This window comes from Grampus griseus (genome assembly GCF_964374135.1).
Source record: "Grampus griseus genome assembly, chromosome: 6".
In the NCBI taxonomy this organism is placed as follows: Eukaryota; Metazoa; Chordata; class Mammalia; order Artiodactyla; family Delphinidae; genus Grampus; species Grampus griseus.
Window position 1 is genome coordinate 113,231,486 of NC_139000.1, and position 26,918 is coordinate 113,258,403.

Genomic DNA, 26,918 nt, shown 5'->3' on the forward strand with positions numbered 1-26,918 from the left:
AAGCTGCGTCAGCGCAAAGATGCTGACGCCCCTGCCCACGTCCACACCGCGATGGGCTGGGAGTGGACACCATGCACTGTTTCCTTAGGAGGACCAGTGATCCTTTCCCTTTCCAGGTTTCCTCAATCTTGTCTGGGGCAATGAAAAGAAGCCATTCACCAGCACTTTGCTTTTAGAGAAATGGTGACTCCTGTGTTGGGCGTTTGTAATGGTAAACTGGGGCTCACCTCTCTGTTGGGGGTGCCGTTGTGTAAGAAGGGCTGTACACCCCACTCTGCTTTCTGTGGCAGAATTGTGTAGTGGACAATTGGGCAATTTTCCTCAACTATTCATGTCTTAGTGTAAGAGGGAAGAACAAATCTGACTCCGTATTGGATCTGTCTCTTTTACTTTCACCTTTGTATTCTATTGCCTTTGCTACAAGCTAATCCCTAAAAGAATGCTGCCTATAGCCTGAAATATATAGGAAACCCATTCTCAAGGCTCTGACCTTTAAAGGCATAACACTTTTCCATTCGTATAGAGATAAAAAGTTGCAGAACAGAGAATAACATTTGTCTTGCTGGAGGTTTACAGGAACATCACGACCTGACCTGCGTGGAGGGATGCGGGAACAAAGGATTCCGACACCAAGAAGTCTGCAACGACCAGTCACGGTCTTCCCCTTTTAGTATAAAAGAAGCCTGAATTCTAACTCAGAGAAGAGGGTTCTTTGGGACACTGGTCCATCTTCTCCGTCTGCTGGCTTTCTGAAAAAGTCACTATTCTTTGCCCCAACAACGTGTCTCTCGATTTAATGGCCTGTCCTGCAGCAAGCAGTACGAGCTTGAACTCGGTAACATTAGTTCCTTGCTTTGAAAATGGAGATAATAATATTGCAGTTCATTGGACTTAACATGCCACTCACTGTAAGGCACCATTATTTTGTAAACCATGAAGAAAGAAAACAACAGCATGTAGTAACTACGGTGCAGATAACTAAAACAACAGCAAAATAAACAGCTCTGACCAAGTTTGTGTGTGCACACGCAAAGGAACCACATCACGACTGTGGTCTGACAGTGACTGTAAGACGCCCTTTACTGCAAGATGCCTTCCGATTACAGAGACGAGAAAATGTGACAAAATGCATCTTAGAAGCCAAGAAATAAGGTAGCATCTAGGATGCAGTGAGTTTATAAATAAAAACCTCTTAGGGGTGTCTGGCACATGCTAAGTACTCAAGAAATGCTGGCTGTTAATGGGAGTATATTTATTATGATTACTGGGGGATGACTTCAACTTTCATGAGGTTTCAACGTCAGTAGCTCTGTAAGAAACATAAAGAGGAGTTATAAGCACATGATAACATGGGGCTGAGAATGAGAAGCAAAGGGCTGAGAAGGATAAAGTGACATCGTAGCATCAGCTCCCTACACTCTGGTGACTCTGCATAAGGATGCAGAGACACACGTGGTGCTGGTCACACGCCAGTCGGTCTCTGTGTTGACTTTCAAAGTCTCCTAATCAGGGGATGGCCAGGCCCTGGACAGGTGTGAGTGGGCCGAGCAAAGCCCTTACCCTTGACCTAGTCCTCGTGTCAGTGCTGTTATTCTAGGAGTCCTGCTGGTCCGTATTGGTCCCTTTCATCATCACCAAATTCATGCAATGATGTGGAGAATTCTTAATCTCTGTCGGTGGTGGTTTAAAACCCAAAACTGAAACAGAAGCATTTGCTACCTCACCTCCCAGACTTCACGTCTATCGCCCTTTCTATGCAGAAGCACAACTGGAACATTCTCTGATAATGCAACTGGTCTGTGATAACTTCTGTGATGGCAAAAATGACTTTGAAGATCTTTCTGGCTTTTAAAGGAAGAACCAACGACCTCCAAATGTGAATTTTCTTCTCCCCCCCCTCCCCTGCCCTTCCTTTTTCTTTCTTCTCCTGCTTCTTCAAAGATTCTCCTCCATTACTTGGAAATCCTTACCCCACACTTGTTTTCTATTTTTCCATTAAAAAATACGTCTCCATTCCAGCAATCAAGGCTAAAAGCTGTTACCTTAGGGAAAAAAATCCCGACTTTATTTTATTTAGGGCTTCTGGCCCACATGCGGATTATATAACCAGTGATTGGAAACTCGTTTCTGTGGCCTAGTTTACCACATTCTGGTACACAGAACCAGACTTCACTGTTAGAGCTCATAACCAAGTTTCCACTTGCAACTAGTAATTTTTCTGCCAGGAACCATGTTGATTGGGTTTATCAATACTCAGGTGACTAGCAGTTTACTCCTATTCCAGCAGATATTAAATAGGACACTACTTGGCTCAAAGAAACTGCAAGTAGGTTCCAGTCTTTTTTTTAATCGACGGCTGCTCAGCAGTTAGTTGTGATTTTGGTGTTCCCGTGAGAGGAGGTGAGCTCAGGTCCTTCTATCCACCATCCTGTCTCCAAAAGCTCTCACAGAAACTAAAATTAAATAGGAAAGAGTCATGTCTATTGCTACACACCAACTGGTACGACAAGAGCCGTATCAACTTGCAGACTTATCATTGTATTTGCTACAGTTGTGCTTATAAAGTAACTTCATCAAAAGAATGCAGCTTCCAAGCAGAGTTGGAGAATTGCTGTGATTATGCCTAAACAGACTCAGGGGTCCCCGTGTGGTGTGGCCCCAGGCAAATGAAGAAACTGCAGGGGTCCTTAGAACAACTCTGCAGAAAGGAGTCCAGAGGCTGAGCAGTTTTGAGGTGAAAGTATCTGAAACTTGAGTCAAATTCTTTCCAAACAATTGTTTCACAGTAGTCTGCATAAGAGTCAATGAAACTTCCAAAAAGCACATGCTTTTCCTTGCCAGAGCTTTGCTGTATGGTAGAATACTCAGCAGGAAGAAATTACAAAGCCAAAGCCAATTTATATAGCTGGGGGAATAGCCTGCCTTTGTTACCTAAATTGCCTTTGGAGTTTTCTTCCTGCTGAAATTACTGGAATACAAAAACAGGGAGTGGCTGAATCGTAAGGGAACCCTTTTCAACAGGCTTTAGCAAATATTTAACAAGGAACCGTGAAGTAAACTCAGGAAAACTGTTAAACAGTTTAAAAAGCAGCAAGAAAGCAATAGTTGAAGAGATCTGACTTTTGGAAGACTGTCCAAGCTGACAGCAATGCGTAAAAAGGCTGACATTTGGAAACAGAGGACGGGGGGATAATCAGCAGTGCGAGGGAGGAGTAGAGAGACACCTCCAAGACATACTGTACTCCTTAACACTCATCTGTTTAGCCTGTAGTGCTGAAATGTTCCCTTGCCATAAACGATACCATCGTGAGTACTTCGCAGTACAAAAGAGAGCTGCAGCATGAAGACTTTGAAGAAATGAAACAGATCCAAAGATTTTTGAGAAGCCAGCACACAGGGAGTTTACACCCAATCAATGACAATAAACAAGAAAGCGAATGCTTTGTAATAATAATACATAACTTAATAATACCTTAATATTTATTAAGATGCTACTATGTGTCTGGCACAGTTTTAAACTCTTTCCCTGTGTTCACTGACTTAACGCTCATCATAACCCCAGAGGTAGGTACTTTTGTTATTCCCATTTTACCAACAAGGAAACTGTGGCACAGAAAGGGTAAATGACTTGCCAAGGTGACCTGAGAGTCACACTCTTGTTCCAGAAGCTGAGTGTCAGACACTGGCTCTTTTGCGCTTTGTTCCACAAGTGAATATATATATATATATACTTTATGCACAAGCTTTTTTTTTTTTTTTTTTTTTTTTTTGCGGTATGCGGGCCTCTCACTGCTGTGGGTCTGCGGAGCACGGGCTCCGGACGCGCAGGCTCAGGGGCGTGGCTCACCGGCCCAGCCGCTCCGCGGCATGTGGGATCTTCCCGGACCGGGGCACAAACCCATGTCCCCTGCATCGGCAGGCGGACTCTCAACCACTGCGCCACCAGGGAAGCCCCACAAACATATTTTTAATTCTAAAGGGATTCTCTGCGACTACCTTTATTTCTTAGGAAAATTTACATTAGTGTTTGTCTACGGATTGCTTTTCTTGTTAAATCCAGAAACTTGGCCATTGAGGTGGTCCCGGAAATGATGGGATCAATTCTTTAGAACAAGTGCTACTGTCTAATTTGGCTACTGCTACTTTATGGCTAGAGACCGATGACTTATAATGGATTCAAATTTCTGGCTAGAGCAACACCCCACATTTGCCTTGGACATCAAATGTCCTTCTTGGTTCATGGAGATATCAGATGTGTAGCATCATCACACGAAGTGCAGCGGGCCTGTCACAGCACTGTGGGTCGTGGGCTGACCAGGGAGTGGTAACAGGCAGCTGCTGTCACTCTGTAATGTTCAAACCATGGAACAGCCGCTTCACACAACAGGGGCAATGTTTCCTGGGCTCAGGAGCTGATACTGGTCCCACTTCTCTCACGGCTCCACAGAAGCATCAGTGCCGATGGCTTTAGGTGGTGGAACTGTTGTAGAGATAGGACCAACTTTTCAAGTGAGATTTACAAGGGGGCAGATACTGGGGGGAAACAGGGACTGAGAAGGAAGGCAAAGGGTGGGGAAGAGGCCCAACAGTGTGATTGGTTGTATCCTGTTACTTAATTAACTCCCAGAAAGCAACCTTGTGGAGGAATCAGACATAAGCCTGTACCTTCACTGCAGTGAAAATGAAGGTACCACCCTGTTGCTTCACCTCTTCTGGCTTCTGGTTCATTGGAGGTTTAAGAGAACATTTATTGTAAAATATAAAAGACGCAGTTTTTCAACTCAGTGCAAACGTACAGAGAAAGAAAAAAATGTTTTTAATGAATTAAAGGAAATGATACTTAAGTATGAGTAGGAAACTATAAAATTAAGTGGTGTCATTTCCCTTGGATTCTGTCCCATTTGGCTTGCTCTTGTCACACAAACATGATGATGGGGGTGGGGCTGAGCTGTTTTGGTGAGCTGCTGATATGCCACTCTCAGTAATCTTCAAACGTTTGCTAATTTTATTATTATTATTATTATTATTTTTTTGCGGTACGCGAGCCTCTCACTGTTGTGGCCTCTCCCGTTGCGGAGCACAGGCTCCGGACGCGCAGGCTCAGTAGCCATGGCTCACGGGCCCATCCACTCCGCGGCATGTGGGATCCTCCCAGACCGGGGCACGAACCCGCATCCCCTGCATCAGCAGGTGGACTCTCAACCACTGCGCCGCCAGGGAAACCCACATTTGCTAATTTTAAAAAGGTACCACGTATGTGTGTGTATTTGCATGTGTGTATGTCTGTGTGTCTAAATATGGACATTCCTTCTTAAGAATGAGAGTCCTACAGACAAGTTTTTGTACCCTCGGCAGCCAAGAAACTGAGTAGATGACACCATAAAAGATCTTTGGCACAGAACAAAATACATGTAGTGTTCTAGGAAGAACACCATGAATGTAAAATAAGAACAATTTTAAAAGCTCAAAAAAATAAACTCCAAACGGATTAAAGACCTAACTGTAAGGCCAGACACTATAAAACTCTTAGAGGAAAACACAGGCAGAACACTCTTTGCCATAAATCACAGCAAGATCCTTTTTGACACACCTGCTAGAGAAATGGAAATAAAAGCAAAAATAAACAAATGGGACCTAATGAAACAAAAACTTTTGCACAGCAAAGGCAACCATAAACAAGATGAAATGACAGCCCTCAGAGTGGGAGAAAATATTTGCAAACGAAACAACTGACAAAGGATTAATCTCCAAAATATACAAGCAGCTCATGCAGCTCAATATCAAAAAGCAAACAACCCAATCAAAAAATGGGCAGAAGACCTAAATAGACATTTCTCCAAAGAAGACATACAGACTGCCAACAAACACATGAAAGGATGCTCAACATCACTAATCATTAGAGAAATGCAAATCAAAACTACAGTGAGGTATCATCTCAGACCAGTCAGAATGGCCATCATCAAAATATCTACAAACAATAAATACTGGAGAGGGTGTGGAGAAAAGGGAACACTCTTGCACTGTTGGTGGAAATGTAAACTGATACAGCCACTATGGAGAACAGTATGGAGGTTCCTTAAACAACTACAAATACAACTACCATACGACCCAGCAATCCCACTACTGGGCATATACATATACCCTGAGAAAACCATAATTCAAAGAGTCATGTACCACAGTGTTCATTGCAGCTATGTTTACAATAGCCAGGACATAGAAGCAACCTAAGTGTCCACTGCCAGATGAATGGATAAAGATGTGGCACATATATACAATGGAATATTACTCAGCCATAAAAAGAAACGAAATTGAGTTATTTGTAGAGTCTGTCATACAGAGTGAAGTAAGTCAGAAGGAGAAAAACAAATACCGTATGCTAACACATATATATGGAATCTAAAAAAAAAAAAAAAAGGTTCTGAAGAACCTAGGGGCAGGACAGGAATAAAGACACAGACATAGAGAATGGACGTGAGGACACAAGGAAGGGCAAGGGTAATAAGCTGGGACGAAGTGAGAGAGCGGCATGGACATATACACACTACCAAATGTAAAATAGATAGCTAGTGGGAAGCAGCCGCAGAGCACAGGGAGATCAGCTCAGTGCTTTGGGACCACCTAGAGGGGTGGGATACGCAGGCAGGGAGGGAGACACAAGAGGGAGGAGATATGGGGATGTATGTATACGTATAGCTGATTTGCTTTGTTATTAAGCAGAAACTAACACACCATTATAAAGCAATTATACTCCAATAATGAGGTAAATAAATAAATAAATAAATGCTCTGAAATATAACTAAAACAAGCCAGAAAATGGATTAACTTAAAACTCATGAGGGCAAAAGTGTAAGAGCCAACTGAGTTCATTCTCACTGTTTAACACTGAGACATTTTCTGGATGTGTTTATGGGTCAAACATGCCATTCATTAGAAACACTGCTATAGAAAGTACCAAATACATACTTGGGCTGGTAGAGGGAAATAAAAAGTCAATAATTTTCAATTAGTAAATAATAAGATAATTTACACCTGTGTCTCCACTGCCCATCTTAAGACGTGACACATTGCCAGCACGGTTGCAGCCCCTGTGCCTTCCCTACTGACCACATTCTCTGCAACATGAAGCAGTGTGGAGGTGTCTCAAAAAAGGAAAAAATAGGACAACGACACAATCCAGCAATCCCACTCCTGGTATTTTTATTTTTGGAGTATAGTTGCTTTACAATATTGTATTAGTTTATACTGTACAGCAAAGTGAATCAGCTATACATATACATATATGCCCTCTTTTTTGGATTTCCTTCCCATTTAGGTCACCAGAGAGCACTGAGTAAAGTTCCCTGTGGTATACAGTAGGTTCTCATTAGTTATCTATTTTATATATAGTATCAATAGTGTATATTTGTGACTCCTAATCTCCCAATTCATCCCACCCCCCAGCCTTGGTATCCATACGTTTGTCCCCCACATGTGTCTCTTTCTGCTTTGTAAATAAGACAGTCTATACCAATTTTTCCAGGTTTCACATTTATGCGTTAATACACGATATTTGTTTTTCTCTTTCTGACTTACTTCACCCCGTATGACAGTCTCTAGGTCCACTCATGTTGCTGCAAATGGCAATATTTCATTCTTTTTTATGGCTGAGTAATATTCCATTGTATATATGTACCACATCTTCTTTATCCATTCATCTGTCGATGGACACTTAGGTTGCTTCCATGTCCTGGCTACTGTAAATAGAGCTGCAATGAACACTGGGGTGCATGTGTCTTTTTGAATTATGGTTTTCTCTGGGTATATGACCAGTAGTGGGATTGCTGGGTCATAGGGTAATTCTATTTTTGGTTTTTTAAGGAACCTCCATACTGTTCTCCATAGTGGCTGTATCAATTTACATTCCCACCAACAGTGCAGGAGGGTTCCCTTTCCTCCACCCCCTTTCCAGCATTTATTGTTTGTACATTTTTTGATGACGGCCGTTCTGAACGGTGTGAGGTGATACTTCATTGTAGTCTTGATTTGCATTTCTCTAATAATTAGTGATGTTGAGCATCTTTTCATGTGTTCTTTGGCCATCTGTATGTCTTCTTTTGGAGAAATGTCTATTTAGGTCTTCCACCCATTTTTTATTTTATTTTATTTTTTACATCTTTATTGGAGTATAATTGCTTTACAATGGTGTGTTAGTTTCTGCTTTATAACAAAGTGAATCAGTTATACATATACATATGTTCTCATATCTCTTCCCTCTTGCATCTCCCTCCCTCCCACCTTCCCTATCCCACCCTTCCAGGTGGTCACAAAGCACCGAGCTGATCTCCCTGTGCTATGCGCAACTGCTTCCCACTAGCTATCTATTTTACGTTTGGTAGTGTATATATGTCCATGCCACTCTCTCACTTTGTCATAGCTTACCCTTCCCCCACCCATATCCTCAAGTCCATTCTCTAGTAGGTCTGTGTCTTTATTCCTGTCTTACCCCTAGGTTATTCATAACAATTTTTTTTCTTAGATTCCATATATATGTGTTACCGTACGGTATTTGTCTTTCTCTTTCTGACTTACTTCACTCTGCATGACAGACTCTAGGTCCATCCACCTCGCTACAAATAACTCAATTTCGTTTCTTTTTATGGCTGAGTAATATTCCATATGTGCCACATCTTCTTTATCCATTCATCCGATGATGGACACATAGGTTGTTTCCATGTCCTGGCTATTGTAAATAGAGCTGCAATGAACATTTTGGTACATGACTCTTTTTGAATTATGGTTTTCTCAGGGTATATGCCCATTAGTGGGATTACTGGGTCATATGGTAGTTCTATTGGTAGTTTTTTAAGGAACCTCCATACTGTTCTCCATAGTGGCTGTATCAATTCACATTCCCACCAGCAGTGCAAAAGTGTTCCCTTTTCTCCACACCCTCTCCAGCATTTATTTTTCCTAGATTTTTTGATGATGGCCAGTCTGACCGGTGTGAGATGATATCTCATTGTGGTTTTGATTTGCATTTCTCTAATGATGTTGAGAATTCTTTCATGTATTTGTTGGCAGTCTGTATATCTTCTTTGGAGAAATGTCTGTTTAGGTCTTCTGCCCATTTTTGGATTGGGTTGTTTGTTTTTTTGTTATTGAGCTGCATGAGCTGCTTGTAAATTTTGGAGATTAATCCTTTCCCAGTTGCTTCATTTGCAAATATTTTCTCCCATTCTGAGTGTTGTCTTTTGGTCTTGTTTATGGTTTCCTTTGCTGTGCAAAAGCTTTTAAGTTTCATTAGGTCCCATTTGTTTATTTTTGTTTTTATTTCCATTTCTCTAGGAGGTGGGTCAAAAAGGATCTTGCTGTGATTTATGTCGTAGAGTGTTCTGCCTATGTTTTCCTCTAAGAGTTTGATAGTTTCTGGCCTTATATTTAGGTTTTTAATCCATTTTGAGCTATCTTTTTGTATGGTGTTAGGGAGTGTTCTAATCTCATACTTTTACACGTACTTGTCCAGTTTTCCCAGCACCACTTATTGAAGAGGCTGTCCTTTCTCCACTGTACATTCCTGCCTCCTTTATCAAAGATAAGGTGACCATATGTGCATGGGTTTATCTCTGGGCTTTCTATCCTGTTCCATTGATCTATATTTCTGTTTTTGTGCCAGTACCATACTGTCTTGATTACTGTAGCTTTGTAGTAGAGTCTGAAGTCAGGGAGCCTGATTCCTCCAGCTCCGTTTTTCTTTCTCAAGATTGCTTTGGCTATTCGGGGTCTTTGGTGTTTCCATACAAATTGTGAATTTTTTTGTTATAGTTCTGTGAAAAATGCCATTGGTAGGTTGATAGGGATTGCATTGAATCTGTAGATTGCTTTGGGTAATACAGTCATGTTCACAGTGTTGATTCTTCCAATCCAAGAACATGGTGTATCTCTCCATCTATTTGTATCATCTTTAATTTCTTTCATCAGTGTCTTATAATTTTCTGCATACAGGTCTTTTGTCTCCTTAGGTAGGTCTATTCCTAGATTTTTTTTTTTTGTTGTTGCAATGGTAAATGGGAGTGTTTTCTTGATTTCACTTTCAGATTTTTCAACATTAGTGTATAGGAATGCCAGGGATTTCTGTGCATTAATTTTGTATCCTGCTACTTTACCAAATTCATTGATTAGCTCTAACAGTTTTCCGGTAGCATCTTTAGGATTCTCTATGTATAGTATCATGTCATCTGCAAACAGTGACAGCTTTACTTCTTCTTTTCCGATTTGGATTCCTTTTATTTCCTTTTCTTCTCTGATTGCTGTGGCTAAAACTTCCAAAACTTTGTTGAATAAGAGTGGTGAGAGTGGGCAACCTTGTCTTGTTCCCGATCTTAGTGGAAATGCTTTCAGTTTTTCACCATTGAGGATGCTGTTGGCTGTGGGTTTGTCATATATGGCCTTTATTATGTTGAGGAAAGTTCCCTCTATGCCTACTTTCTGGAGGGTTTTTATCATAAATGTTCCACCCATCTTTTGATTGGGTTGTTTGTTTGTTTGATATTGCCACTCCTGGTATTTATCTGAAAGAAATGAAATCACTCTCTCATAGAGATGTGCACTTTCTTTCTGATGACCATTTAGGTCCTTTCCAGTTTTGGAAACAATGCTGCTATGACCATGCGTGTCCATGCATCCCTGTCCACATGGTTACCTCCTCCAGGTATAAACACACATCTGGGAGCGGGACTCATTCATTCATTTACTCAGCACATGCCTACGGGGCACCTGTTACCTGCAGGCACCATTATAGGCCCAGGGACACAACGGCAAAAATCAGCTAGAGGTCTTGACACTCGCGGGGTTCATATTTTACTGAGGGAGACAGTAAAATAAATGAAGCAACTGCAGAGTATATCAGTAAGTTCTAGGGGAAAACCAAAATGGAGCCTAAAAAATGATATAAATGACCTTATTTACAAAACAGAAATAAACTCACAGACACAGGAGACAAACTTATGGTTCCCAAAGGGGAAAGAGGAGGAGGGTTAAATTAGGAACTTGGGATTGACATATACACATTACTATGTATAAAACAGATAACAAGGGTTTACTGTAAAACACAGGGAACTATACTCAGTATCTTCTAGTAACCCATAATGGAAAAGAATCTGTAAAAGAATAGATACATGTGTATGTATAAGTGAATCACTTTACTGTACACCTGAAAGTAACACAACATTGTAAATCAACTCTACTTCAATTAAAACAAAACAAGAGTGGAGTGGGCAGGCCCTGTTCTTTTCCGCAGGGCAGTCATGGAAGCCTGGCTTTGACGGGACATCCAAGGAGAGAGATGGAGGGTCCAGGACTGCGTGGATCTGGGGAAGATGAAGCCCAGGTGGAGGGAACAGCAGGTGTGGAGACCCTGGGCATGCAGGGTCCAGCAAGGACACGTCTATGGTACAGTGGCAGGGCTGTGAATCAGGGGTGGCATCAGAGAGACAGGGCCTTCTCACTGTTTACAGGACTACAGGTTTCTCTCTGAGAGCAACCAGTAGGCCCTGGACAGCTTTGCACTGGGCTGTGATCACAATTTCATGGAATAGAACTGTGCCGGGTGTGGTGTGGACTGTGATGGGTCGGGGTGGAAACAGGGCATGGATTAAGGCAGGTGGTGCAGACACCCAGGGGAAGATGCTGGCGGCGGGGACCAGAGCCGCACTCATGGAGGAGGCGTGAGGCGGTCAGGTTGAGGGAAACAGAGGTCGAGGTTTTGTCCATGAACGGCTGGCAGGAAGGCTGTCATTTGTTGGCCTTGGGAAGAGTTAGGAAGACAGGGTTTCGGAGGACAGGAGACTCAGGGACTCACTTTTGGATACATTACACTGGATGCACCTGTTAGGTACCCAAGCAGAGACCCAAGTAGACAACTGGGTATCACACAAAGTTCAGAGGATGCACGTCTTTAATTTCCTGTGTATCCCAGCACTGTTCCCACGTTGTTCGTACCTACTCACATGTGATGCTGCAGCGACACCTGTGCTGTCAGTTGTCATACGGCTCCTCTGAGGCTACTGTCTGCTGTCAGTGTTGACAACCCTCTTCAAGAAAAACAGCCCTGCTGGGCTAAGCCATCTGGATCGTGACTTTACAAGTGCGGCAGCTTCACTACCTACTGGCCACACTCTCAGGAACCGATGCGGCTACGAAACAGGACACACCACACCCTGATCCCCTGAGTGAGAAAAGTGGGTCGGTGGCTTGTTTCCATGTCTGTTTTCTTTTGAGGAGATGGAAATTTCTACCGACAGCATTGCACAGGTCTCATAGGGCTAATCCTCTCGTTTTGGCTTTTGATGGTGATCAAAGCTTCACTAATATAAACGAATTAGAGGCCTTGCAGGTGCTGGGGTTTGATTATAAAAAGAAGGAATTTAATTACTTTCAATTACATATATTAATTGAAATTTTATTAGGCTAATAATGATGACCTAATAGCCATCTTATGATTATGTGTAGGTATGAGTCATTGTACTAAAAGATTAAAGATGCCTGGACCATTGGTGGACTCCACTTTTACTGCAGTAAGTGGGTGTTTAAAAGTGGTTTTTCCACAGCCAACATCGTTCCCAATGGTGAAAAACTGAAACCACTGCCACTAAGATCAGGAACAAGACAAGGTTGTCCACCCTCACCACTATTATTCAACATAGTTTTGGAAGTTTTAGCCACAGCAATCGGGGAAGAGAGAAATAAAAGGAATCCAAATCGGAAAAGAAGAAGTGAAGCTGTCACTATTTGTAGATGACATGATACTATACATAGAGAATCCTAAGATGCTACCAGAAAATTACTAGAGCTAATCAATGAATTTGGTAAAGTAGCAGGATACAAAATTAATGCACAGAAATCTCTGACATTCCTATACATTAATGATGAAAAATCTGAAAGAGAAATTAAGGACATACTCCCATTTACCCTTGCAACAAAAAGAATAAAATACCTAGGAATAAACCTACCTAAGGAGACAAAAGACCTGTATGCAGAAAACTATAAGACACTGATGAAAAAAATTAAAGATGATACAAACAGATGGAGAGATATACCATGTTCTTAGATTGGAAGAATCAACACTGTAAACATGACTGTACTACCTAAAGCAATCTACAGATTCAATGCAATCCCTATCAACCTACCAATGGCATTTTTCACAGAACTAGAACAAAAAATTTCACAATGTGTATGGAAACACAAAAGACCCTGAATAGCCAAAGTAATCTTGAGAACGAAAAATGGAGCTGGAGGAATCAGGCTCCCTGACTTCAGACTATACTACAAAGCTACAGTAATCAAGACAGTATGGTACTGGCAAAAAAAAAAAGAAATATAGATCAATGGAACAGGATAGAGAGCCCAGAGATGAACCCACACACATATGGTCACCTTATTTTTATTTATTTATTTATTTATTTATTTGCGGTACGCAGGCCTCTCACCGTTGTGGCCTCTCCTGCTGGGGAGCAGAGGCTCCGCACGCACAGGCTCAGCAGCCATGGCTCACGGGCCCAGCTGCTCCATGGCATGTAGGATCCTCCCGGACCTGGGCACAAACCCATGTCCCCTGCATCGGCAGGCTGACTCTCAACCACTGGGCCACCAGGGAAGCCCAGTGAGGCCTCATTTTTATCATACCAGAGGTACTTCTGGATTAGAATTCTTCATGAATGTTTCACCAACTCCCAAAAGTTGAGAGTGGAGAGAAGGGGAGGTGAGGGGGGTGAGGGAACATGTCTTTGTCCTGTTGTCAAGCCGTGCAAGAGAAACAGGGAACATCTGATGTGATCTGGTTTTATGCAATAATTCAAATTGTTAACAAGTAATTTGCATGTAAGTTGTGTTGTAAATTGTATGTAACTTTAATGATTGAACAGAAGCTTTAATTCCATCAGCTTGTCTCTGCTTTGCTGGGGTTTTGGTGGAATCATGCAAAAGTGAAGGAAAACGGGATTTTTTCAGTCCTGGTTGTGGTTATAATTGGTATTTGTGCCAGTTACACTTGGGCGGGGTGGGGGGTGAAGTGACTGGATATAAGGTGGAAATGCCTTGAACCGTGTTCCCATCAGTCCCACTTCAGCTGGGCTACTTCGTCTGCCTCCTGCCCCGGTCCAGATGGCTGCTACTTGGGCCAAACATAAGAAGCTCCAGGCCCGCAACTTCGTGGCCCACACGTCAGTCTGGCCATTGGCCCCCATCTGGACCCCATGCGAGTTGGTCAGGGACGTGTCCCTCACTCAGCCCCGTCTGAGTCTTTGTCTCCGTGACTCAAGTCTTGAATGGCAGATCTGCTCCCTGTGCCCCATCCCTGTATCTGGACCCTGGTACCCATCATCCCGCTTTCCTGGGGCACATGCCTCTACCTACGCCTGGGTCTGCCACCTCCTCTCCACTGGACCCGCTGCCCCCTGCCAGCACCTCGGGTCTCCCGGCCTCTGTCCGTTGCTGGTTCCAGGTCCCCCCGCACCCCTGCTCTCCACGAGTCCTGTCACCTGCTCCCGGGGCCCTGGGAGGTGGCCCATCGATCACCAGGCCTTCCCAGTCTTGGGTCCTGAGTCTCCCGGACCGACTCGGTGGGAGCTAGGTTCTAAAATGCCCCAGTGCAGGCAACTCTGTACTAAAGGTTTTCTTCTATATACAAAATTCCCTTTAAAGATTTCCTCTTTGGCCTCTCCTAGGTCTCACGTGGAAAAGAAGCTCAAAGTTCTTAGGCATTTGGTACATTTACCAATGCATGGCAGAGGAGCCAAGATCTTTGGAACAGATATTAAGAAAAATTTAATGTACATTTATACATTTCCGCCTAAAAAAACCCTCAAAGGATACAAAAACGGCCAGCTAACTTTAAACAACAGCACAGTCTCATCAGAAGCTTAATTTCTCTAGAAGAGCACAATTTGTAATGACTAAGGAACATTGCTCACGGGCCTTGGTAGACTGGGAAATGACAAGAGAAACTAGTTAATAATCCTGTAACTACTCGCTAAATTAGTCCTCCCCTCCCGCTGTAAGAAGAAAAGAGGCAGAAGCATGACCTTGATGGCCCCCAAGTTATGAAATGGTTAAATGAACTGTAACACAGGAGTTAGGATCTGCTCACCTGAATTAATCCTTTGATGGTAAATGGGTCACCTTTTGTGGTTTTTGCAAGGGTGTGGTGCGCACAGAATACATTTGGAACAGGCCTATTTTGGGAGTAAACCTAAGCGGGGCCGTATGTAGTTTGAAAACCTGTGGAACTCTTTTGAGTGACACGTGACTGTATTTCGAACGAAGAATTACTTGTTCCCAAGATTAGTGGGTTAAAAAAAAAAATCTAAACAGAATCCAGAAGAAATACTCAATTTCATTTCTATCACAGGAAAAACGATAAGAAAAAATCTTTATGTAAAATATACGTAAATGCAGAATTTAGGATGACATATTTAATTACGTGAATGCATTAGGAAGTTTCGTACTGCCCTCTGCTGTCAGTTTCTAAAACAAATATAGTAGACTTACTGTAAAAAACGGACGCAGGGTGGATTAGTTGAACAAACCGGTTTGAAAAAAATTCCCTGCCCCTAATTCCACCACTTTCCAGCCAGTAATGCTGATTTACTTCACGTCTCTGTGTAGTGATCTGTCAGCCCAAGGAACCAGCTCCAGCAAAGTGTGTGTCAGTGGATGTACAGTGAGTGGTAAAGTTTGTGATTTGGGAGATGCTACATTAATAAGAAATTATCAGCCTTGCAATTCGTAGTCAATGACGTCTTCCGTAACTTTGTGCCAAATTTCTTAATTTTGAATTTACTTTTGCATATTTACATAATTTAGGCAAAACACTCTTCATTAATAAAAGCAAAACCTTCCAGATAAATGCATTAATGGCTTATTTTCTGTAGTATAATCCTGACTTGAACTGTTATTTTCATTCTGGCGTATGAAATTAAGAAATGAGAAATACTAACAATAATAGGTAACAGCAAAGTGGCAGTTACTAGGTGCAAGGCACTGTTTTATTTTTTCCACATATTATTTTATCTAGTCATAAAATAGAATGGGGGCGGTGGGTATTATAATTCCCATTTCACAGGTGAATAAACTGAGTCACAAAATAACTTGTCGACGGATGCATTTGGTAAAAGGTGAAGCTGTGATGGGAAACCCTGGAATCTGACCCCAGGGTCTCTCCTCTTAAGCTCTTTGCACAGAAGGTACAAATGCTGCATTTACGGAGGAAGAATGTAGAGAAATTACAGTGGCTACTGACGGCACACTCCCAGCCTGCTGTTTGTCTGCTGTCCACCCTCTCGTGGCCGGAGCCTGGGCATGGACAACAGGCCTGTCCACGCCCAGCCTGGTATCTATCTCTGTCTTGTGGGAAAGTTCTGCCACGTTGAAGGTGTGGTGCGCTCAGCATAGGAGCATCTGCCAGTGGAGCCCACGCCTCAGACCAGACACATCCGGGGCCGCCCTCGTGATTGGCCGCACATACCTGTGCTTTTCATCTGCCAGACAACTTCTGGCTTCTGGCACACTTTCAACAATCTCCATCAACTCATATTCAAATTATGCACAGCACCTGAATATATCAGTTGGGCATCCTAAGTTCCCCCCTTAGCCAGCAGCACCGGTTCATGACGACAGATCCAACCCACCAGGGACAACCAGCACAGCTACTACTTGCCATTCCAGGTTGCCTCTGCCTTGCAAGTACTTGGAAAATAGGACCTCGGGCTCCAGAGGGCTGACTCTACAGGAAATGAAACAGCACGTAAAACACTGACGGGCTTGAATTTGTTTGCCTCCTTAAATAGGCTGTGGACTGATCAAACCTTGAGTTACTTTACAGAGACAGCACTGCTCATACGTAAGAGGGGAACCCATGTCTCCAGGATGACCTGGAACTAAGAATCTTCAGTCTGCGGAACCCAAAGAATAGAAATGTTGCCATCAGAGCCCTTTATGAATCAAGCCATCCCTCAAGGAGGAAAACCAGGCTCCCGGCACGAGGAGCTAACACCAAATGATTAGCAAGTCAGCTTCAAGTTTGAAATTCTCTGAACCCCTTAAATTACGCCCTGATTCCTGGATCAGGGAGACAGATTTGAGCTGTGCCTCCTGTCTCCTTGCTGGTAGACCTCACAATAACGCACTTTTTTCCCTCAACAGCTGGGGCCATTGTATTGGCTCCTATGTGCGTCCAGCAGCCAGCCCTTGCTCGGTAACAATTTTTGGTGACCACGAAGGGACCCATGTCTTGTGACCAACTGTCCGTGGCTCTGAAGCCCCCGAGGTGTGTGGGCCTTCACCACTGATCCTGAGTGGCCACCTAGACTGCCCGTGTCCAGAGGGTGGGGTTTCAGGTTCTTGCTTTCCCACCATGGGACTCCAGGCTCCTCAGGCTACTTTCGCCTTTGACAAAAGAAAGTGCTCCTGGATCAGATGTCTTTTGGGTGAGTAACCTCGTTAAAACATGCCTGTGCCTAAATTGTCTAAAAACCTCATCAGGATCATGGGTTAGAGTCCCACCCTGGGGGGAAATATGAAAGGTCCTCAAAAGTTCAGGTTAGACATAAATCGCAGCAGTATCTTTTTTGATCCACCTCCTAGAGTAATGAAAATAAAAACAAAAATAAACAAATGGGACCTAATGAAACTTAAAAGCTTTTGCACAGCAAAGGAAACCATAAACAAAACGAAAAGACAACCCACAGAATGGGAGACAATATTTCCAAATGAAGCAAACACCAAGGAATTAATCTCCAAAATATACAAACAGCTCATGGAGCTCTATGTCAAAAAAACAACCCAGTCAAAAGATGGGCAGAAGATCTAAATAGATATTTCTCCAAAGAAGACATACAGATGGCCAAAAAGCACATGAAAAGATGCTCAACATCACTAATTATCAGAGAAATGCAGATCAAAACTACAATGAGGTACCACCTCACAGCGGTTAGAATGGCCGTCATCAAAAAGTCTACAAACAGGGCTTCCCTGGTGGCGCAGTGGTTGAGAGTCCGCCTGCCGATGCAGGGGACACGGGTTCGTGCCCCGGTCTGGGAGGATCCCACATGCTGTGGAGCGGCTGCGCCTATGAGCCATGGCCCCTGAGCCTGAGTGTCCAGAGCCTGTGCTCTGCAACAGGAGAGGCCACAACAGTGAGAGGCCCACGTATCACAAAAAAAAAAAAAAAAAAAAGTCTACAAACAGTAAATGCTGGAGAGGGTGTGGAGAAAAGGAAACCCTTCTGCACTGTTGGTGGGAATGTAAATTGATACAGCCACTATGGAGAACAGTTTGGAGGTTCCTTAAAAAACTAAAAATAGAACTACCATATGACTCAGCAACCCCACTCCTCGGCATATATACAGGGAAAACCATAATTCGAAAAGATACTCGCACCTCAATATTCACTGCAGCACTCTTTACAATAGCCAAGACAAGGAAGCAACCTAAATGTCCATCGACAGAGGAATGGATAAAGAAGACATGGTACATATATACCATGGAATTGTATATATTACTCAACCATAAAAAGAACAAAATACTGCAGCAACACCCATTTCCAGCAACATGGATAGACCTAGAGATTATTATACTAAGTATAATTATTATACTAATTACTATTATTATTATTATAAGTCTTATTATACTAAGACCTAGAGATTATTATACTATATTATACTAAGATTATTATACCACTTCCAGCAACATGGATAGACCTAGAGATTATTATACTAAGTGAAGTAACTCAGACAGAGAAAGACAAATATCATATATCACTCATATGTGGAATCTAATTTTTAAAAATGATACAAATGAACTTATTTACAAAACAGAAATAAACTCACCGATTTCAAAAACAAACTTATGGTTACCAAAGGGGAAATGTGGGTGGGGGAGGGATAAATTAGGAGATTGGGATTGACATATACATGCTACTACATATAGAATGGATAACTAACAAGGACCAGGGAGCTCTACTCAGTATTCTGTAATAACCTATACGGGAAAAGTATCTGATAAAGAATGAATGTATGTATATGTATAACTGAATCACTTTGCTGTACACTTGAAACTAACACAACATTGTAAATCAACTATCCTCCAATAAAATTTTTAAAAAGTAGTTCAGGTTAGAGTCCTGAACCCTGGGTTCAAGTCCCAGAGTCTTGGATTTCTTTGTCTGTCCAGGTTGGTCTAAGTCTGTTGAATTTGTTAGGATTGGCCAATAGGGGGAGGACCTTGGATGTCTGTAGCAAAACTTTATTAAACCTGATTTAACGAAGGTCTCCGACTCAGGAGATAGAAGACTTTGCTCCCTGACTGGAAACCCTGCCTCATTGAAGTGTCGGGGGTTTTCCCCCATGATGTGCAGTGGCTTCACAGGAACCCACCCCAGAAGAACATACCCCATGCCTGGGTTAAAGGCATTTCCAACCAAAACACCTCCTTGGTGTCATTTTGCTCTGGTCATCCTGAGAGGAACCTTTCAAATGAGGAACATTAATAGTATACCTGACTGTAGTCCTTTGGGATGTATTCTTCAAAACTGGTCAATGTTTAGCTATGAGCCGATGGAAAAGAAGACAATGATTTTCTCTGTGACACTGCCTGGCCCCAGTATCAGCTGGAATCGGGGGGAAATGGCTGGAGAATGGGTCTTTGAACTATGATACTATCTTATAATTTGATTTGTTTTGTTAGAGAGAGGAAAACTGGGATGAAATCCCATTGCACAGTCATTTACGTCCTTATATCAGAATAAGAATTTGCAGAAGAGATGTAAAATTGTGGTTCAGAGGGAAGAACCTCAGAAAAAGCCTGTTTCAATAGAGTCAAAACCAAACCATGATCCTGACCTACTACATCCAGTCCCTCCGTCAGCCCCTCTTGTGGTTTCCCTGTCTTATGAAGGAGGTCTGCCTGTAGTCAGTGCAAAGGGTCCTACCAGCCCTCCTAGGGCTGCTGGTCCGGCTCTGTACTGCCCATACCAGATGGTCACAAAGGAACACTCTTTCTTCCCCATACCCACCAGGGTATTCAGTTTGGCCCAGGGAACACTCTACCTCAGGCAGGGCATTTCCATTAAGACAGGTCCCAGCAGGCTTAGATGACCAAGGCCAACCCAGGGGATTCTCCTGTATCAGCCTTGGATTTATACAACTGGAGAAATAATAAGCCATCTTACTGAGATGAGCCTCAGAAAATGGAGAATCTCTTTACATCCGTTTTGCTACTCATCACCCTAACTGGGCTGACATACAGGCCCTCATGAATACCCGACTGTGGAAGAGCATAGGATGTTATTAGAGAAGGCTGCCAGGAAGCTGGAAGTTTCCCTGAATCACAACCAAATCATCCAATCAGGACTCCAGCGGCACTGGCCACACCTGGAGCTGAACCAGGATGCTGGGACCCGAAAGACCCAAGGGAACTGAGCAAGCCTGAATCATCATAAGGGATGTTTAATAACCAGACTTCAACAGGAGCCCCCAAACGGCAGAGCTTGAATAAGATCCAGGAAGTACAGCAAGGACCCCAGGAGAACCCACCCACCTTCCTCCAGGGGGTTTTTGAGGCTTACAGATGATACGCTGCTCTGGATCTCGAACACCCAGCTGTAACTGCTCAAACGCCCTGTTCCCTTTTTGGGAAAATTAAATGCACTCCCACATCAAGCCTCTGCCCCACAAGCTGCCCCATTGCGATCGGGAGACCAAGCCTCCCCCAGAAGCCCCTGAAGAAATTCTGCAAAAGGTAAGCGTGGATGTTTGGGCTGACGGGAGGCTGGGAAGAGACAAGACGGCTTACCTAGTAGTAGTAAAACTCCGTCCAGAGGCCAAGACTCCGAATGTGAAGCAACAGGCATTTAAAGAGGCATTTGAAAGAAGGTATAAAGCCTCCGACGACCACCTTTCTTAAATGCCAATTATTCTGACCTTGTCAATCCTCATGTAACACTCCCATCCCGTCGGTTCAAAAACCTGGGACCAGCGATGACTTTTACACAGGGTTTGAGGGCTGTTAACCAAACTGTAGAGGATATACATCTGGTGATGCCAAATCTTTATACTTTACTTACAACTTTATCCGGAGACTTTTGCTGGTTTACAGTTCTGGACTTAAAAGATGCCCTTTACTGCATACCCCTAAGTCCTGAGACCCAGGGGTTTGCCTTTGAATGGGATGACCCAGAGTCTGACGTAAAACAACGATACTGAGGGATGGGACTCCCACAAGGATTGAAGCAGGACCCCACCATCTTCCGGGAAGCCTTAGCCACGGATTGAAGGGATCTCCAATTAAATGAGGGAGTCTTAACTGCAATATGCGGATGGTATACTAACTGCTCGTAGAACTAAGGAAGCGTTAGGACCAAAATACTGCAAGGGAAAAGCACAAATTTCTCAACCAACTCTAAAATATTGAGGATTTGAGGTATCCAAAGGACAAAGAAACATTGCCAGATGGAAGAGAAGCAATAGTTATGGTGACTGTAGCCACTACCAGAAGGCATTCTTGAGAATTCTTAGGAATTGCTGGGTTTTGTCGTCCTTGGATTCCTAACTTTGAACTCTGCGACAATATGAGGCTCTTGAAGGAAGTGACAATACGCCATTAAGCTGGACTCCGAGATGCCATAATGAGCTCCACACCATCACGGAGAAGCTTTTCACAGCCCAGCACTTGGTCGCCCAAGCATTGTGTCTGAAAGACAGGGCGTGAGTCTCGGAACGCAAACTCAATGTTTAGGTACCTCCAGAAGGCCAGTAGTTTACTTTTCTTGAGTCCAGCAATCGGGCGTGTATGTCTAGTATGGCCAGTTTGCCTCTGGGCTGTGGCTGCAACCTAAGACCTTTCACAGGAGGCTGAAAAATGTACCCTGAGCCAGCCGGCCACTGCGCATGCCCCGCGCAGTGTGCCACCTTTACTTGAACGAAACGGCGGATGTAGGCTTACTTCGGGGAGGCTGGGCAAATACCCGGCCACACCACTTGACCCCCCAAATGTCACATTACAGGTGGTATCCACTCTAAACCCAGCCACTCTGCTCCCCAGGACGACAGGAGAGCCTGCTCACGACTGTATACAAATAACTGAATACAACCTGACTGATCAGCCTTTAGAAAATCTGGAAATGGAAATATTAACGGACGCGAGCAGCTTCACGGACGAGGCGGGGCTTGGAAAGGCCGGGTGTACGGTTGTAGCTCATCAGGAAGCCCTAGAAGCAGAAGCCCCCGTCCAGGTCCATCTGCCCAGAAGGCCGAGCTCACAGCCCGCACAGACCCCTGAGCCTTGGAGCTAAGGAAAAGGTGACGATCTATACCAATTCCAAGTTTGCCTTCTCTGTCCTACGTGCACACGGGGCCACCTGGAAAGACTGGTCTACTGACATCAGGAGGAAAGAAATTCAACATGCAGAGGAGACACCAGCCTTATTAAATGCTGTTTTATATATATACACACGTATTTATATGTATAGATGCTGGAATAAGTAGCCATAGGACATTGCCTGGGCCACCCAAAGACTGATCGTTATATAACTAACGGAAATTAGGCTGATCAGACTACAAAACAGGCAGCCAGAACGAAAAACCCAGATCCTAAGGCTTCAGCACTCATTCCAAGTGTGGACCTGTCTCTGTTTAAGCCTCAGATCTGGCAATGGATCTCGAGAGAGCAGACGCATGGGGATTTCATGCTGACTCCCGAGACTTAGACGCTGATCAGGACCAAACAACCACAGAGGCTGGGTTTATAATGAGCTTATACATGAGCATGTGATGCATGCTCACCTGCATTAAGGTACCCATGCTCACCTGCATTAACTATTACTCACCTACATCAAGGTACCCATCATGGGAGGACTGCACAAGTTTATTGGTCTATAAATGCAAATGACCATCCAAAAGGTAACACAAAATTGCCTGATCTGCACCGGAAACAATCCTAAAACTGGGCCACCCCTGATGATAAAAGGGGTGCAAACCCGAGGGACAGAACCAGGGGATGATTGGTAAACAGACTTTACTGTTAGGCCAAGAATCAGGGAACATTGTAGATATCTGCTGGTGTTGGTGATGCCCCTGCACACCGGGGCAAAGCTTCTCCACGCAGGGCAGAGAATGCTTCCTAGGTAACAAAGGCCTTCCTCAAAGAAATGATCCCTCGTTTGGGGTCACATCTTTCAATTCAAAGTGACAACAGAGGAGCTTTCATAGCCAAGGTGACTCAAAGGTGTCTGGGGCCCTCGGAACACGATGGAATTTCATGCTTCCTGGAGACCTCAGTCTACGGGGAGGACTGAAACGATGAATCATTCCTTGAAAGAGACAGTCACCAAAATAGGCCAAGAAACCAACGTGACTTGGGATAAGGTCTTACCAGCTGCCCTGCTGAGGGTCAGAGTGGCCCCTAGAAGCAAGCTTCAATTGAGCCCTTATGCGATGTTCTCTGGGAGACCTCCCTGAAGGTCTCATGTGGTAACAGAATTAGATTTGATAAAATGTGTACAGTCTCTCAGTGGTGTCGTATCTTCTATACATAAAAAGCATCTAGTCCGTTAATGCTTCCCACGGACGTCCCCCCGCATTGCACAAGCCCAGGGACTGGGTCCTCCTTGAACCTGGACAAACCCACAGCCTGCAGACCAGTGAAGCCCGTGTGGAACGGCTCCTATGATGTCCTTCTGGTTACATATCCTCCAGTAAAGCTAAAAAGAGTCAAGCCTTGGGTCTCCTACTCCCAGAAACCTTAAATCACTTTTCAGAAGGAAACAGAACAGCTAAGACTCCACCTGGCTGTGACGAGAAGACAATGATGTCTCGACAGTAGCCTGTTTCTGCCCAAGAGTCTGGACCAGGCCTACGTGAATCCAAGTTCAATCACTAAAATGTTAAAAATAACATGTTTTCACGGATTCCCAAAGTCGCAGTTCTGTGTATCGTAGGGCCAAACCCTCTTTACTCATCAAATTTGTCCTCGTGGTCCATCTTGTATTTTTAAAAAGTCCTCTCCCCCACTCGCAGGATGACTGCCCAAGACCAGAGTTCAAGGCGGGACTCGGGAATGCTTACAAGTAAGTGCAAAACAATTTCATTCCTCTTATAAAGATCCATGCCCCTCATCAGCTGAAAGCAGCTAGCCGGGTCCTCGCCCCTACTTTCCTCCAGACCGAGGAACGCACAAAGGAGACGCAGGTAAAACATCACCCAGCTTAAGCTCGTTTGCCCCCTTAAGTATGTTCATTGCGCAAACCTGAAGTCATTTTACAGAGACAGCCCTGCGCATGTGCAAGACGGGTACGGGCGTCTCCAGGATGACCCCAACAGCACGAGGAGCTTTCTTGGACTGATTAGCAAGGCAGCTTCCAAGCCTGAAATTCCCTAAACCCTTAAATTCCGGTCGGGAGATGGATTTGAGCCAGGCCTCCTGTCTCCTTGCTGGTCGACCTCACAATGAAGCTTTTTCTTTTCACAAAAGACGGGGCCACCCATCTTAGTTTAGGCATGCGGGATCTAGTTCCCCCACCAGGCATCCAACCGGGTCCCCTGCATTGAGAGCGCAGAGGTTTACCCACTGGACCACCAAGGAAGACAGCATGCAGCAACTATGACCCAGCACAGCCTTAAAGAGTAAAAAAAACAAAAAACAAACCCGGGGCCATAATATTGGCTTCTATGCCCTTCCGGGAGCCAGCCCTTGCTGGGTAACAGAAATCTCTTCTTTCACATTAAAGTAAAGCCAAAAGACCACGCGCATCATCTCATAGCATCTCCACAACCAAAGAGTCGTACCTGACCCGAGGAGGTGGGTTCCCGGCGACTCTGCACTCGAGGTACACCCGACTTCCTTCTGCCACCTCTTGGCTCCGCAGCTTCTGGATGAACCGGGGAGCGGCCAGCAGGTGGCGGGCAGCCGGGGGAGAGGGGCTCCGGCTGGGCTGGACCACGTCCCGGGCCGCCGCGGGGTGATGCCCGGGCTCCAGGGGCTCGGCTCCGGCTTCCACCTCCTGCTGGTCCCCGGTTGGGCTCCGGCTGGCCGAGGCGCTCATCGGAGATGACAGCTGGTTCTTAGGGGACAGGTACCCGCTGTCCGGGGATGAGGACTCCCCGTTGGGGTTCCTGGTTCTCGGCTTGGAGGTTTCTCTGAAGATGGCCGTCAGCTCCTCGATGAGGGTGGCCGCCTTGTTGCACAGCGGGCTCTGGGGCCCGGCCCTGCCCCCGTGCGTGGCTCTGGGCTTGGCACTGGCGCTGGGGGCTTTGGCACCGTGTTGCCCTGCCCTGCGGAGACTCCGGATGTAGCTGGGCCGCGCCAGCAGGGGCGAGACGCCGGGCTTCCTCCTGGACGCAGGCGAGGAGATGCGCTCGGCTCGTTCTGCTGGCAGCGGCGGGACAGGTGTGGGCTTGTGTGCGCCAGGCGTCCCTGGGGACAGGTGCTCACCCGGCCTGGCCCCCTGAGGGGGAGGCGACCCCCAGAGGCTCCCAGGAGAGGGGCTGAAAATCTGCGAGTCCTCCCTTTCCGAGTCGCAGTCCTCCGTCTCTGAGTTGGCTATGGCTCTGCGGGCCAGGTCCAGACTCTTGTTTATCTCCTCCTGGCTGAGGAAGGCCGACAGGCCGGGCAAGAAGTCTGCGTTCTCGCCATCTTCCGCCACGTCTGACAGGGAGTCGTAGAAGGAGTCACGGGAGGACATGTCGGACATAGTCAAGAGACGCTCATGCACTCTGTCTGATTTGGACAGGAAGGCAGGGGCCTGGAAACCAGCTCTGAAGGACAAGAGACACAACTGCAGTTAGTAGGAGCGAGTGGTGTGTGTGTGTGTGTGTGTGTGATCACAATACTGCTCATCCACAAGCTGGGAGAAACAGTAAGACAATCAAATATGCTTTTTAAGTCATTTTCCCCTATAAATTGGAAGAAACGTCAAGCACACTTGTGTTTATCATTTTAATTCGGTATTTGCCCTGTGAGTGAATACTAATCATCTCACTAAGCATCATTAAATAACTCAGGAGGGCCACGCCTGCCGTGGGTGCTGTGAGTGGACCAGGGCCCCCTTCCCTCCCCCCTCCCGCCTCCCCCCCTTACACCTCTAATTTCATTGATGTTATGAGAACAGGAGTTTGTTGATATTTTAAGCAAATCTGACACTGCTTATGTCACCCTAAACCACGAAATGCATTTTGATTCCAATTTTCACTGGTTTTTAGTTTTCGGTGAAATTTTTGAAACCTTTTCTTTTCCTGGTGTCCAGACATGTGTATTCACATTCATTCATTCACTAGTTAATTCAAGGCAGAGTTGAAATCGCTTACTGAATTTCAGGTGCGGAGGGACAGCTGCGCTCTAGACCAGGGGTTGGCAAACTTCCCCACAAATGGGCAGATGACCCCAGACCACTCAGCATGAGGGGGCATTGTGCCGACAGCGCTCTGCAGATTATTTCACTTAAAACCCTCACAACTGGCGGCCCCAGTTTAGAAAGGGAAAAACTGAGCCAGAGGATGTGAGAAGAAGAGCCCAGACGACGACCCCAGAGCCCACGCCTTCGCCATATGCTTCCCTACCATCATATTATCGTTTCACAGCCGAGGTCCCAGCAATGGATCCGATTAAGAAAACGTGGGTCAGAAATCAGAGTTCTGCTATTAAGGATATTTAGTGCAAAGTGAAAATAACATGATAGATTTTAAAACCTCACAAAAAGCACTGTTCGAGGAAGCTAGAGAGCACACTTCTGAATGGTGCAACAACTTTAAATTCTTTTTTTTTTTAAAATAGGGAGTGTTTGCCGGAGGCAGATTAAATCACCTGTTTATGAATTTATATTTTGGTTTGAAAGAGGCACCATCTGACAGGATCCAGTTGTCCAGATTAGGTGTAGCTTAGAAACCACTTGCACA

The 26,918-nt window shown here is 44.7% G+C and overlaps 1 protein-coding gene across 1 annotated transcript in view; it reads right to left on the minus strand.

Annotated features, from left to right (window-relative positions):
• PALLD (palladin, cytoskeletal associated protein) overlaps positions 1-26,918 on the minus strand; it is a 400,580-nt gene that overhangs the window by 364,949 nt on the left and 8,713 nt on the right. Inside the window, exon 2 of the mRNA XM_082656727.1 lies at positions 24,813-25,781. Coding sequence (XP_082512853.1) covers positions 24,813-25,717 — 905 coding nt within the window. The 5' untranslated portion in view covers positions 25,718-25,781. The remainder of the gene's footprint in view (positions 1-24,812; positions 25,782-26,918) is intronic.